This window comes from Pezoporus wallicus, unplaced genomic scaffold (assembly GCF_028554395.1).
Source record: "Pezoporus wallicus isolate ANWC-B61680 ecotype Strahan unplaced genomic scaffold, APGP_CSIRO_Pwel_v1 contig_6598, whole genome shotgun sequence".
NCBI lineage: Eukaryota > Metazoa > Chordata > Aves > Psittaciformes > Psittacidae > Pezoporus > Pezoporus wallicus.
Window position 1 is genome coordinate 206,801 of NW_026637213.1, and position 14,913 is coordinate 221,713.

General features: G+C 49.4%; 1 protein-coding gene across 1 annotated transcript; it reads left to right on the forward strand.

The window, feature by feature from the left end:
- The first annotated feature begins 168 nt into the window (after positions 1-168).
- On the forward strand, positions 169-14,836 carry ACRBP (acrosin binding protein). Its single transcript, XM_057404100.1, has 10 exons — positions 169-229; positions 1,301-1,513; positions 4,867-4,961; positions 5,078-5,180; positions 5,301-5,703; positions 13,177-13,309; positions 13,531-13,710; positions 13,814-13,981; positions 14,056-14,142; positions 14,706-14,836. Exons 1-10 carry the CDS (start codon positions 205-207, stop codon positions 14,817-14,819), a joined length of 1,521 nt encoding a protein of 506 aa, XP_057260083.1. The 5' UTR covers positions 169-204; the 3' UTR covers positions 14,820-14,836.
- The last annotated feature ends 77 nt before the right edge of the window (positions 14,837-14,913 follow it).

Below are 14,913 nucleotides of genomic sequence, written 5' to 3' on the forward strand. Positions count from 1 at the left end.
GCCTTGTCCCGGTAGTGGGACAAAGGTTTGCCTTCCTCATGGGGTGCCCATCTCCCCCCAGTCCCGTGTTTCAGCCCCCCTCCACGTGCCCTTCCCCAGCCCCGCTGTGATGTCGTTCCCTTCTCATTCTGACACCACCTCCTTCTCGTTCCACCGTTGCCCCGGGCCACCAAGGAGGACCCAGTGCTGAGGCCTGGGCCAGACATGCTGAGGCTGCTGTGCCTAGTGGGTGAGTGCCCCTGCCTGCTCCCTGCCCACCTTCTTTGGGCCACCACAGAGGCAGTGCTGGAGGGAGGCTGGAAGCCCCTGCTGATGCCACCCCTCATTCCTGCCCCACTAGACCTCCCCACTGGGACCACAGGCTCTGCCTCCCCCAGGAGGGTGGCTGGAGGGACATGGGGCTGGGGCAGAGCATCCCTGCTTTGGGTACAGAAGGCAGTGGGAAAGGACCCAGCTGAAGGCAAAGGAGAGAAGGGGAAAGATGGAGGGATGTCCCCACGGAGGGGCTCAGGCCCCTGGTGTGGTGGAGTGGGCAGCTCACAGAGGTGGGAGCAGAGACTGCATCATTGTGGGTGCCTCCAGAGGCACGAGGCAAGTAAGGCTTTTGTAGGGGAAGAACCAAAAAAAATCCCTCAAACTAAACAAAACCAAAAGTAAAAATCTCTCTCCTCTACCCAAATCAAGCTCCCCAAACTCCCAACTTCTAACATTTTAATTTTTATCTTATTTTCTATTAAAATTTTTCCTTTTTTCTTATTTTCCTTTTTTCTTATTTTTCTTTTTTTCTTTATTTTTCCCTTTTTCTTGTTTCTTGTCTTTTTCTCTCCTTTTTCCTTTATTTATTTTTTCCTTGTAATTTTTTTCTTTTTTTCTCTTCTCTTCTCTTCTCTTCTCTTCTCTTCTCTTCTCTTCTCTTCTCTTCTCTTCTCTTCTCTTCTCTTCCCTTCCCTTCCCTTCCCTTCTTCTTTTTCTTTTCTCTTCCTCTTTTCTCTTTTTCTCTTTTTTCTTTATTTTTTCTTTTAAAACGTTTTCCTTTTTTCTTGTTTTTCTTTATTCTTTTTTTTCTTTTTTCTTTACTTTTTTCTCTTTTTCTCGCTCTTTTTTTTTCTTCTTTTGTTGTTCATTGTTTTCTCATTTTTCCCAGGGGTCCTGGTTCCCCCAGAGCCCTGCAAACAGGGGTGATGGAGCTGATACCCCATGCCCCACTCACCACCAGCAGACAGGAGCAGGCTGCTCTTTCATTTCCCCTCCCTGCTTGTCCCCGTGCAGAAGGATTAAGCACAGCCTGCATTTCCCCCAGGTCTGCTGGCCTTGCTCATGTCCTGTGTCGCCCCTCCGGTGGGTCCTGCTCCGGGCAGCCCCCTGTCAGACGGAGAGTACCGGCTCTTCTTCGCCCACCTGCAGCCCCCCTGGAAGGCAGAGGTGTCCTGCCAGCTGCGCCAGGTACACGGCTGCCTCAGCCCCATCATCCTGCAGCTGGACCAAGAGGAGAACCATGGCCGTGTCCCCAACGGTAGGGATATTGCTCCTCCTGGAGCAGTGCCTGCTGTTTCTATGCCCCGCAGAACGACCCAGGATTGAGGGAATGGGGATGGGGATGAGTTGCAATGGGTTGGTTTGGGGTTTCTAGCCCAAAGTCCAGTGTGGAGCAGGACACTTGCAGCACTAGAGCACCCTGGCTTTGTTCAAGGGAGTTTGGTTTTGTGGTCTCTCTGGGCACCCCTTCCAGTGCTGCACTGCTCTCCTGGAATAAAAAAAAAAGCTTTTTCTAATGGGCATTCCTAACCTCCCAAACAGGAATTTGCAGTTTCTTCCCTCTTGTGTTGTCTGGCACCACCAAGAAGAGACTGATTTTGTCATCTTGTAGCTTTCCTTCAGGTCCTTGTGGGCTGCTGTTAAGTCACCTTCCCACCTCCTCTTCACCCAGCTGAAGAAGCACAGCTGCCCTGAACTCTCTTCACGGGTCATGGGCTGAAAGCACGGCCAATTTGTTGGCCCTTCATTGAGCTCTTTGTCTTCTCCACATCTCCATTGGTGGGGCAAAAAGCTGGCCACGGTTTTCTGAAGCTTGCTGAAGCTCATCATCTCTTCCCAACACTTCATGTTGCAACCTGACTGCCTGCTTCCAGCTTGATGTGGGGTTTAGCACAGAAGCTTGGTGTACAGACTCTCATGGGCCTTTAAGAAAGCTTGAGCTGATAAGCTGCTTTTTTAAGTGTTAAACATTTCAGGAGCCAAGAAACATCCCAGTTCAGAAAGCGCCATAGCAACAGCACCCTTTAAATCTCTGCAGAGATACTTTCCCTGCACCCCTGCATCAGAGAATTTAAGTGGCATAATTATATCTGTGCAGCTGAAAAACTTGGGACTACTTCTGTTGTATTTTTCTTCAGAGGAAAAAAAAAAAATAGGACCAATTTTCTCATAAAAAATATGTCTTTATATTTAGCTATGAACGTCAATGAACTGAATGATCAGCCAACTGTGCTTATTTGGACTGCAGCTTGAGGGCAACTATTTCTTGTTTCTGCAGCTGTGTCAGGGGAATGGGTCCCACTCTGCATCACCAGACCCAGGGATGAGTCCTGGGCTCCTCGCTCACTTGCGGGCACCTGCAATCTACAGTGCCATGGTACTAGGTGCACCCAGGGTTCCAGTGCACCATCTGTCCATGGCTCCTCGCCTGGCGATGCCCTTCACCCTAGCACCACTTTTTGGCATATCCAGACACGTTCCCACTGCTGCTGCCTTTGGAAACTCAGGTGCCAAGAGCAGAAACACCTGGGAATTCCAGGAGATGTGACAATTTTGCAGGATGCCCTCTTTGCCTTCATCCCTCAGCCCCACACCCCCATCTGCAGACTTTATTCCCCTCCACAGTCCCCTTTTTTCCAGCTTTAGGGCTACTTTGGTGCATGTTGCAGCTGGGCTGAGTGGATGAGCAGACACAGCAGAGCACGTGCCCTCATGTGTTTTGTCTCTAGCGTCCTCACAGCTAAAACGGCAGTGCCGTCTATATCCAAGTATTCATGAGCCTCTTCAGGTGTGGTGCTGAGGAAAGCAGTTACCTTGCCTTTCAAACAAGGGAAGCCTACATGAAGCCTTTTAACACTCTTTGCTGTGGAAGATGACTCAGGAAGATGTTTTCCTGCTGAGTGCATGCAAACATCTTGGCTGGTTCCAGCTCTTTAGTGATTGTTAATTAATTGCCCCAATTACCTTCCTTTTCCCCCACGCTGGGAGCTCCTGTGAGCTGGCCACAAAGCCCAGAGGCCTCCTGACACCCAGCAGAAGCTGTAGCTGTTTGCAGCAAACCAGCAACCACATGGGCAGGAGGAGCAGAGGAAGAAGGCAGAAGATAATATTGATTAAACCAAGCAGCTACTGCTGGGAAAGGCTGCTCTTGGCAGGAAAGTCAGAGGATTGAAAGCCAGGCAAGTATTTCCATAGGGGAGATGAGATGATGAGAGGAAAGAGGGATCAGTGCTAAAGGAGGCAAGCTGCTCGTCAGGCCATGTCATCAGTGTTCAACGGACTGTGAGAGAGCTGAACCATCATGGAAATAAAGAGACCAGCAAAGAGAGCCCACGGGAAATTTCATCTGTGTCAAGTTTTTCTTCTCTTCCCAGATGCTGGAATGAAAATGTGCTTTTCTTCTTCTTCCACACCAAAATGGAACGTTTCTGTATCAGCACAGGAATGGTTTCTGGCAGGACATAGCAAGCTGTAATACTCCAAGTCTGGTCTGGTGTGCACTGCTGGGAACGCTGGGAGAGCCAGGCTAACAGTGGGGTTAGCAAGCGGTTGGGCTTCCTGCCCTGCCCAACGGCAGCAATGTTCCTTTGCAAGCAGTGGCTGTGTGATGGAGTGTAACTCTGCAGCTCCCAGTCCACACAGAAGAGCATTGCACTGGCTGAGTCCATGCCACCCACATCCTGGAGAGATTCCACAGAGCATCAGCAAAGGGCACAGTGGGGATCTGGCATGTCCCCTACAATCTGGGCACTTTTCTGGGCTGGGATCCTGGTGGATACCTGAAATCCTACTTCTGCTAGTGAATCCATATGCTTAGCCCAAGAGCAGCGCATACGGTGTAAAAGATGGTGTACAAGCAACTAAGAGGAGAGCAGTGCAATTCCACTACTAACCTGCTCTGCCTTAGCCAGCACTTAACCCATTTGGTGTGTGGAACGGGCTGGCGGTGAGCAGAGAGAGCACAAGATTACCCCCTCCCCAAACCTCCCAGGGTTTTCAGCTGTCCTGCGTGACCTCAGCTATTCTGCAATCCCTGCAGGAAGAGCTGCAGCTTTTAAGCCAGTAGTGTCAGCAGTGCTGGTCAAGACTATGGTGTATGTGTGTACAGGCACAGACTTTGCCAGTGGCATCTTGGCCCTGTGGACTTTGCTCCATCCCCTGCACAGATGGAATCAATGTCAGACTATTTTGCCCTGAAGAGGTTGTCTCCTCCGGTGTTGTTAGGCCCACTCCAGCCACCTTTTTAACCCATCACATCTCTGCTTGCCTTTTTTCTATTTTTAAATCCTTCAAGGACTGATAACAGAGTCTTTATCAGGAACTGGAAACAGCAGGTTTGAGTCTCTGTGAAAGGGAAGATAACCATGTGAAAAAAAGGCAGAAGGGCTAACTGAAAAGCCGGGTAGTTTGGAGGGAAAGTACATGTGTCACCTGGGATTGGGAGCTGCAGTAGCACAAGGCTGTGGTCTCCACTTGGAGGCATAGCTTCAAGCACAAGCTGCTCTGAAAACAGCTGTCCAGGGGTCCCCACCTCTTGCTGCACCCAGCCCAATGGGACAAACAAGCCTGCATCCTGCCCTCATCCCACATCTGTCTCTCACCTCTCTCCAGGGCCAGTCTGCTCTGACTTCCAGGAAGCACCGTGGTTTCAGACCTTCTGCCACTTCGCCCAGTACCGCTGCTTCACACACCAGTTCTACATCAAGGTGTGGTGCGAAATTCCAGACAGGGTGGGGAATCCCTTCCTGGGAGATGGAAGGAGCGAGGAGGAAGGGAACATAGCACAGTGGGACTCATGTTTCTGCCTCTCTCCTCTGCTCAGCGAATCCCATGCCTGAATTTGTCTCCAAAAAGCCTTCTCCCGACGGAGCAAACCCACACAGTGGGCTCCTGGACAAGGGGCAAAAGCTCCCCTGCAGAAGAAGGTATGGCTGCACCTATCCGTGCTGGGTATCCCTGCTCTCCTGCTGATATCCCATAGCTGTTTTCCCCCCTCACATCAGCTTTCTGGCTGGCTCAGTACCCCCATCCCACTCTCTCCCCAGCTCCAGGGCCAGCTTTCTTGCCTGCTGACAGCCTGCTTCGCGCCAGCGTGGACACCCTCCTGAAGTACTCCTACGCGCTCTCAAATCAGAAACCAGTGCCGAGGAACCTTGCCCTGAGCACAACAAAGCTGCCGAGAGCCCACCAAGGCAGGGGGCTGACCCTGCCGGTCCCACTTACCCCTGCCCCAGTGCCTCCCTGGCTGGGATCCCCTCCGGAGCCAGACCAAGCCTGGGAGCAGCACCTGCAGAAGGGCATCTGGCAGCTGATCCACATGGCCCTGGACTTGGAGATGTCTCAGGTGGGCAGGAAGGGCTTTTCTCTGAACTCCAGCACCCAGCCAGACTCAGAGAGCACAACAGGCAGCCCTCAGGAGGAGGTGCAGGAAACGGCATTCCGTGGCAGGTAAGGGGAGCACCCATCTCCCTGCCTGGCAGGGTACCACACGCCACCCGGGCAGGGATGTCCTAATGCGTACCGGTACATGGTATTCACGCTCCTGCCCTCAGCTGGTGAGTGCAGGCAGGCTTTCTGGAGCAAGATGACCCATACAGAGCAAGACTGCGGCCGGGGAGCCCCCTCCTCCAGCACAGAGTGAGCCGGGAGAGGGTGACCCAGCACTGCTAGCTCCTGACAATGCCTCTGCATCCTAAGCAAAGCGTATCCCCACCCTGTGGTCATCTGCAGTGTGCAACCACCTCCTGCCCTCATCCTCCCAACTCCTGGCAATCTGGGTGACCTGCAGAAATAGCTTCCTTGGGGTAAACGTATCTCACTGTGCAACGTGAAGCAGATGTTTCTGCTCTGCAGAGTGCTCTGTCCTCACCCAGGTAGAGCAAAACGAGCCCTGAGGTAGAAGTCAGAGCCAGGAGCACAGAGCCTTGCTCCTGGCTGTGCAGGACCACTACTGCTCCTTGAGCACGTCTCTGTGTTCTGGATCTGTGCATTGCTCTTCTTAAGGAGTTTCTGATTCCAGGTTCTGGCTTTGAAAGCAGCTGCATGCCCTGTGACAGCCCAGCTTACTGCAATCCTTTTACACACCCCTCTTAGGTTCTCTGGTCTAGGGATGCTCTAGGAGCTTGTCAAGCATCTTGATTTCTTCTCAGGTGATCTGCTAGGATCAATTTGCTTCTGTCCTCAAGCAGCTGAGGTGAGTCCAAACAGAAAAGACCTGCAAAAGGATTATTGTTTTCGTTCAAATTTACTTTTTGATCATTTAGTCCTTTGTAGCTGAGGACCACTTGCTTTGACTGAGTTGCAAAGATTACTTTCCTTGCCAAGAGGAAAAACAAAAATGCTGTGTAGGTGTGCCTTTCGTGGAGAAATCATGTTGTTTTCAAGTCTGTTGCTGGCTAGTGATGTTCCTGCAAGCACACATGTTTTGTGCACGACTGTACCTCTGTGGGGTCTATTAAACACACTGCACGCCACACTACTACAGTTAACCAGAGCTCCCACTTCTGCACGTAAAAATGAATTGCATCCTATTGTTAAAGCTGTAACTGTCCTTGTGCAAGGCTGTAACTTATGTCATCCTACTTCCTCATATTATTCCTATTATATTCCTAATTTACTGCTTGACAAACTTCTTCTTGTGTAAGTACTCTAAGGCAAAATTCCATTTCATTGAGGACATGTTCATTTTCCCTGCCTCTGAAATTGAGCCTTGCTCTGATTAAGTTACATTGGGATTACTGCTGGTCTGCTGTGATTGCAGATGACACTCACTATGCTGCTGCAGAGTTTCTCAAAGACCCTAAAGCTGACTGTGTGTCTGTAACCCGGCAGCCGAGCCCCATCAATCATGCTAAGCAAAGCTTAAACCCAAGTGAGGATTAAAAGGCAAGATAGACCATGCCTGTCAGCTTTGCTGCTCACCACATCCTGTTTCCTCGCAAAGGGACTTCAATGTGTGACCTAAAAAAAGAGCAAAATGCTTTGAGGCATTTCCATTCCAGCAAGAGGAGCAGTGCTGGGTGGGACTGGTCGCCGTGCAGAGGTGCCATTCAGCACCTGGTTTAATGCAAGGTGTACACGGCTGTGACAGGCACAAACCAGGGCTGCGTGTCCTCCCTAAGGTCTTATGTCCAGCAGGACATAGATCCCTTCTTCCTCACTCCTGCTTGTGGTGGCTGCTCTGGTAGCTCTACCAGCTTTCATAGTACCTGCTGAAGCCAGCTATGACCTTTAGAGAGAGACAGGCCAAAGTCAGTAGTATAACAAGGTGAGGAATTTGCAGCACTGTTTTGTGGTCTTTCTGCTAGCAGTGAGCCATTATGGGAGGGAAATGTCTCTTAGTGCACTTACTTTCCATTTCTAGTCCTTATTGTGCTTTCTGCTCCACAATTAATGAGCTATTTATTTCCAAGTATTTCCTCTCCACAAAGTTACCTATATAGGATGATTCAGCCTTGCTAAAAAGAGCTCTGTGGCTCTTCCATTGTAAAGCCCATCCAGCTCTCATTTTCTGTGGCAATTTTCAGTGTCCTTTCAAAACATCCACACGCTCCAGCTCTGCGTGCACCATTCAGCAACGGGTTTTGGCAGTTGGGTGTGCAGAAGGAGTTCAACCTCCTTCCCCTGCTCTCCTGTTTGCACACAGGAATTGCATTTGCCCTTTTCCCCATGGCTTTCTGCTGGCGCGTTGTTTGCCTTCTACGACCCCTACACCTCTCGCAGTGTCAGGGCTGTCCTGGATACAGCCCGCACCCTGTTGGTATTTGTGCGTGGATGCTCATGAGCCCAGCTTCTCCAACAAGGCTGAGCAGAGCCCTCCCAGTGGCTGCACCCTCCTCCTCCTGTTTTACCCCTCCAAGCAGTTCCTGTGGTGCTTATGTACTTCATCCCCAGCAGCTTTAAGATCAGACCATTCATTAAAAATACCATCCCCAGAAAAACACCACTCTTTAAGACTTAGCATCATCACCTGTCTGCAATTCCTTTTTTCACTTTGGTCTGGTAGTGCAGGATGGGACCCATTCCCCTCACATTTCTCAGCTGCTTCAGGAACTAGCTGTGACTTGGGGATTATGTAGTGGTATCATTTGACCATCCAGTGAGTCCAGGGACCAGTTTAGTGTCCCACTATTGCTACTGTGCACAACTAACTGTGAAAGGGGGATAGTAACAAGGCAGGTTTGCCTCTCACCACCAGGCTAGACGAAATTCAAATGCTCCCAGGCTTCTGGGATTCTCAAAGCAGGGGTCTCTCAGTGTCTCAGGGGCAGAGGTAAAGGACTGCAATATGAACAGGTCAGCAGGAGAGATGTGTTTACATCCCCATCCTCCCAATAGCTCCTGTGTCAGGTTACTTTCTGGGTTTGATCTGTCAGGTACCTATCCAGCCTGCCTGTCTTCTTGGCATGCAGGCCAAGATCTCTTTTGTTTCTGAAAATGCTAAGAATGGCTATTTGCTTAGTGGTTTTAGTTTCCTGCAGCAACTGCCCTAAATCAGAGGTTACAAAGTGCTAGAGAGCTGCTGTTTGCTCCTTATAATCTTTTTTGCTTGCCTCAGGTATTCACTCCATCTCACACAGCCAGCCAATATTGGAGAGGTTCAGCAGCTGAAAGTTAATGGCCCAAATCCTTGTCATCATGACGAGGGAAAGGTGGATGTTGTTAGCTAGCACTCTTCAGAGATACGCTGAAGTAGGCTCTGTGTGTGTCACTCCATGTCTTGAGATATTAGAGCAAGACAGGTTTTTACCTGATTTCTTCTCTTTTTGCCTTTGAGCAATTACTGATTTGGGCCCACAGATTCTTCTTAATTACATTTTTTCACATTCCCTTTGAAACATTGCCTCCAAGTAACTGTTGGGCTTTTTCCAGGTTAGGCCACCAATGTGCAGAGGTACTAAGCTAGGGAGGGATTTGCATTAGAAAATTGCTTTAGACCTATGACTTTCCCTGATGCATGGTGAAACTTATGCACATCCACTGACATACTCAGCACCATGTCAATGACTGCAGGGGACCAGCAGCAGTGCTGTTATACTCTGCAGGGTCCATACCGTTTGTCTATAATACCACTGTGATGGGACACAAAGCCCCAGCACTGCCATAAGGCAGCAGCAGTGGGAGGGTGGCTGTTTACATCGAAGATCAGTGCCAGGGTGCTGGGCATCGCTAGGAGAGAAACCAGGGACAGCCCTGGGGTGTAGCTAGTGCCACGGCATTGTGGATTCCAGGTGCCCACAAGCAAGGGAGGAGCCCAGGACCTCTCCTTGGGTCTGGTGATGTGGGGTGGACCCATTCTCCTGACACTTCTCAGCTGCTTTCAGGAACTGGCTGTCACTCGGGGATGATACAGATGCATCTCACTCATCCAGAGGTGGTAAACCAGCTGCTGATTTTGTAACCTTGAGGAGGCCAGAAAGCCTCACAACAGAGATGGAGAACAGAGATAGAGGAGGATGCGGCAGACAGGGCAACAGAATTTCTTGGTAACCTCAACCTGATGGCACAACTCAGTTTCCTGGGTGGGTGAGTGGATGTTACAGACACAATTCATGTGCATATAGGGTCAACAGCAAAGCGTCAGAAGGTAGTGAATAGGAGTGCGAGAGCTGATCATACCAAACGTGGTCTACAAATCTAAAGTTTGCTGTGCAGCAGAGGCTCCTGCCCACATCTGACTTGGCATCTGTTCTGAACAAGTAGGTCATCAACACTCAGCAGATGTTTCATCGCTACTTATGGAAGCACTCTTTATAGAAAAGTTCCCTTTTATGCCTCTTTTGCCTGTAATCTATTTGTGTCTTGTTTGGGCTACACTTCTTGGACCAGTACGTGTGCTGGAGAAAGCAAAGGCTGTTAAACCCTTTTAGTGGGAGTTGCTGTTTCTTAAAAAGTACAGCAAGCTGGACAGTTTTTCTTCTTTTTTTTTTTAATACCTCAGTGATGAAAACACCAGAGCCGTTCATATCACTTTAATGACTGTGAATATGCCTCTTGCTTTATTGGCCCGATCATCCTGGTGTGATGAAGAAGCAATTGAATCACAATGTGTCGCTGGGATAACAAGCAAGTAGTGGAACAGTAGCCATTAGTGACGTATTTGTGGGTAAATTCTTTCAGAGGAGTCTGGGGAATAATATCAGGGTCATTAACTGAAATGTGTCTCATCAGGATGCCCCAACCAGTTTACCAAATCTTGAAGGTGAAACTCCAACTGCTCCTAAGCAGTCAAGCATCTGAGTGGTGGCAGGGACTCCCTTTGGCTGTCACAGATTTATCAGCAACATGGAGTGAGCACTTGTTCTCCTGGGTTACAACTGCTTAAAGAGAGAAACTGTCAGTGTCAGGTAATCCACACACAAAGAGCAATCCTTCACAGAAGAGGAATGCTAGGTGTGCCTTGGAGGCTGTCACTGGTTCTTCTCTCAGCGATATTCAGCTCCCAGTCACAGCAAAATGCTGAGAGGGTTGAACTGAACAAGCTTAGACAGGATTTAGTGTGGGATCAGCACAGACTTTTTGGTCTAAATTTAAAACTTCCTGTTCTTCTTGGTATCCTAAATGGTCTGAATGTTTACAGAGGAAACAAAAATACCCCCTAGATTAAAAGTATCATGTGGAGCCATGGAATGGAGGAATGAACATAAAGGATCTTATAGGCTGTGGAAGGATACAGGATATGGGGGGTTTGTTTCTGTGTTTTACTGGCACATTTTAATTCTTTTCAACTTTTCCTGGAGGAATTATTGCATGTCACTGCTCTCCTCAGTTTGCATTCTATTGTCCTCTCTGAACTCAGACCTTTCTTTCACAAACCTCTGACCAGTTTGGTCCCACTGTGGCGCATTGCAGTAAGAGATGCACAGGCTTGGGAGATGTAGATTTCCAGGTATTCAGCTGTCCTCAGCTTTCCAGTGGATGTGGTTGACATGCTGTGGGCTGGCAGCACACTAATTTGCTCACATGTCTGTATCTACAGAATACCATTTGCAGGCTGTCCACAGTACAGTACAGGATGGCGTGCTGAAGTAACGTCTGCTTGCCTGGATGCAGGCTCAGAGCAACATCTGCTGCACTGTGATAAAACAAGCTTGACTGTAATGTCTTTTTAAAAGAAAAAACTAATATTCATATTTTCCATGACTAAGACTTTCAAGGTTCTCTTTTAGTAGAGAGAGATGCCTTCAGAGATTCTGACAGGCTCATTTGCTGCTGGTTAGTGTTTGGGTACAGCATCACTTGTTTCTGACTCACTGCAAGTACAGAGCACATGCTGTAAGCTCCTTCATCCACGGTGTATGACAGGGTATGCACAAAAGGAGGTGCACACTAAGGAGGTTCACAAAACTTCTTAGTAACCCTAATGCTCACTCATGTTCTCCTATGGGAGTGCACACCCAAACTCAATGCAAATGCCAAGCATCTCTATGTTCCTGTACATGCAGTGTATGACTCTCACATATCTCACATATTCTAGTCATTCCTTACATCTCCATTTCTTCAAACACCACATAACTGCAAGAGCTTAACAGCGGGGAGGCTGATCTCTTTTAGCCTTCAGGCCTGGCTATTACTCTGATCATTCACCCTGGCCTTCCTGCTCCGTACAGGATGGAGAGCCCTGCCTGATGAGCCCTGAAGAAAAAACAGCATCATGTGGCCTTCTACTAAGAGAAATTTGTGATACCTTTTTGAAGTCTCCAAGCTGTGGAGAAACCACCCCATCAGTTGCTCCCATGGTAGATACCCTTTGTGACAGGAAAATGCAGCTAATTTCTGGTTTGAATGAATCTCATCCCGAATTCTAGTCACTGAAAGTCATTGCTGTTCCATCTGCTAATGAAAAGAACTTTCCAGATGATCCCCATACTGACTGACTGCCTGAATGGCCACCCACTAGCGTCTGTGCTCAGCTAAGTACAGCTTCTTTAGCTTCTCACCCTAGGTGAAAGTTTTCCAGGCCTTGGGAAATCTAATGCTAACCTGAAGGTCTCCAGAAAGTTTAAGCTACTCTCAGGAAAACTTCTCCATACAGGTTAGCCCATGTATGGATTTTAAGAGCATTTTAACATAAGCAATTGCTGTTCTTACTTTCTGAAAGATCAGGAACTAAACCGGTTGCTTTATTTATCACTGGTTTTGTTTCCAGACACAGAAGACAAATATCAAATGAGCATTTTTACCTCTTACGCTTCATTACTGATAACTGGCACCATTTTACCATGTCTACAATTTCTACTGTTCCTAAGAAATGCAAAATGTCTTTATCCCGCTGGCATTAAATCTTCTGCTTTTAGTTTCCCATGTTGGTTTGGATGAACAGTTAATTCACTGTCACCAGTTTTTTCCCCATTCTGACAAATATATTGGTTCAAGCAGGAGGGAGACTTAATAAGTTACATACTCCAGACCCAAATGAAGCTGCTCCATGGTCAACACTCAGCAGACCTCTAACACCTCCTTGGTGTACACCCAGATGGACAAAAAAGGACCTTATGGGAAAGTTTCTTAAGCTGTGCTCCTTGTCCAGTCCTTCTCACATACTCCTGAACCATAGAATCATAGATTCACGGAATGGTTTGGGTTGGAAAGGACCCTAAGATCATCCAGTTGCAACCCCCTGCCATGGGCAGGGACACTTCACACTAAATTGTATCACCCAAGACTCTGTCCAACCTGGCTTTGAACACCGCCGGGGATGGAGCCTTCACAACTTCCTTGGGCAGCCCATTCCATGTGCACATATTCTGCAGATACCCGCATTTCTCTGCGCAGCTTGGCCAAGAGTCCCAGGTTTCTTTGGGAACGTTTATTTTGCTCTGCCTTGGGGTTGTTTTTCCTCCTTCAGTTTTTAACTAAAGGTCTCTCTTCAGCTCGTGACAAGAGATGAGATTTGACTTCCTCTGTCCTTTCCTCTGTCAGCCTTTTAGCCCTGAAGACGGATGAGGCAGTGATGATCCTGTGCTATGCAATGCTGGAGGGAAACTGTCTCTCGTCAGTGGTCGCTCAGGCTTGGAAGGAGATGGAAGAAAGCGTCTTTGGGTTCGGAGATTCGGTAAAGATGTTGATGTCCACCTTGACTCTCTCTGGGTGCAGGGCTCCCTGCAGCGCTGAACACAGTCCTTGGGCAGCCAGAGCTCATCAGCACTGTCCTTTCAGGTGCCACCTCCTGGGAGAAGCTGACCTGGTGACCAGGGAGGCAAGCTCCAAGCCAGGGATATGGGAGCTCCTCAGTCTCCCTTTTCCCCACTGACCTCCTGACTGCATCCACCCTAGGTGTGTGACAGCCTCGGGCGGCATCACATGGACCTGTGTCCTGATTGCGCTTTCTGCTCGCTGAAGAGGGAGCAATGTCAAAACATACATACCCTGAACCGTGTTCACTGTGAGACAGGCAGCTTCTCCCCTTACATCAACCCTCAGATCTCAGCCCAGCACCAGGCTGCAAGCAACAAGGTACTGAGCATGCTGCATGTCCTGCTGGCCTCTGAGGAGGAGCCTAGGTTGGGTGATGGGGAGAGGAGGAAGAAGCATAGCTCTCTTTATCCCATTTTTGCAGACCAGCTTCCCGGAGACCTCAGACTACCATGGCATAGAGGTTTTCAGAGGGCTGAGGGCAGAGTACTGGTGCAGCCGGATGGCCACTTATGGCTGTGAGGACGCTCGTGTGGCCCTCTGGCTGAAGGCAGAGTACAGTGCGTTCAAAGATGGAGGTGTCCCAAACCAGGTGGGTGCCCAGTGGATACTCCCATCCCTCTTTCTCCTCTTCTTCCTCTGGCATTCATTCACGTCTCCCCCCAGATCTGTGACTCAGATGGAATTCAGCACCCTAGCTACTGCGGGTTCAAAAGCCACCAGTGTCTCCAGCAGAGCCTCAAAAACCAGAGGGTAAGAAGCAGCCTGCACTTCCCTTTACACAGCCTTCTCCATCACTGGTCCCTCCACAGCCAGCCCAAGTCCCTGCAGGACTCACAGGCACACTGCTTTTCCCTCCAGCAGGACAGAATTGTGTGTGTTTGGAGGGGGTGGCAAATAGCGACCCAAGCGCAGCTGGCGTGTAATTGAGGCCATGGGATTTGCACAGATGCTGTAAGAGATGGCATCAGAGACAGACACTAATGTTGAGAGACAGAAGAGCTGTGGGGAGGCCCCCATCTGTCTGGGTATCCCTGTCTATCCCTGCAGGGGAATGTCTCCCTCATCTACTGGGTGCTTCCTAGGTGGTAACAAAACCCAAACACACAAGAGCAGCACAGAGCACTAGCCCATATCTCAGCTAAACACACATTTAGATAGCAGCCCCTCATCCTTCTTCCTTGCTGGTTCTCCCCTCTTCCCCCTCGTGCCCTCATCATCCCAGCCTCCATATGCCATCCATCACGGAGATCCTCCTTTCCTGGGGGAGGGATGGGCAGTGGTATCAGTCCCATGAGCTCAGGCTGTCCTTGCAGGTGTTTCGCCGCAGCTGCCACAGGAACAAGACATACCGGGTGCTGAGTGAGAAGGAAGGAGAGGAGGAAGTGGAGCTGTGGCACCAGAGGTTCCTCGACCTCTCCAGGGGGTGATGCATAGTAGCAGTGACATATGCAGGGAGCACAGGGCTCCATCAGGGTCTTTGGGGCTGTGGTGGGACGTAGTACCCTGGATAGGCTTGGACAG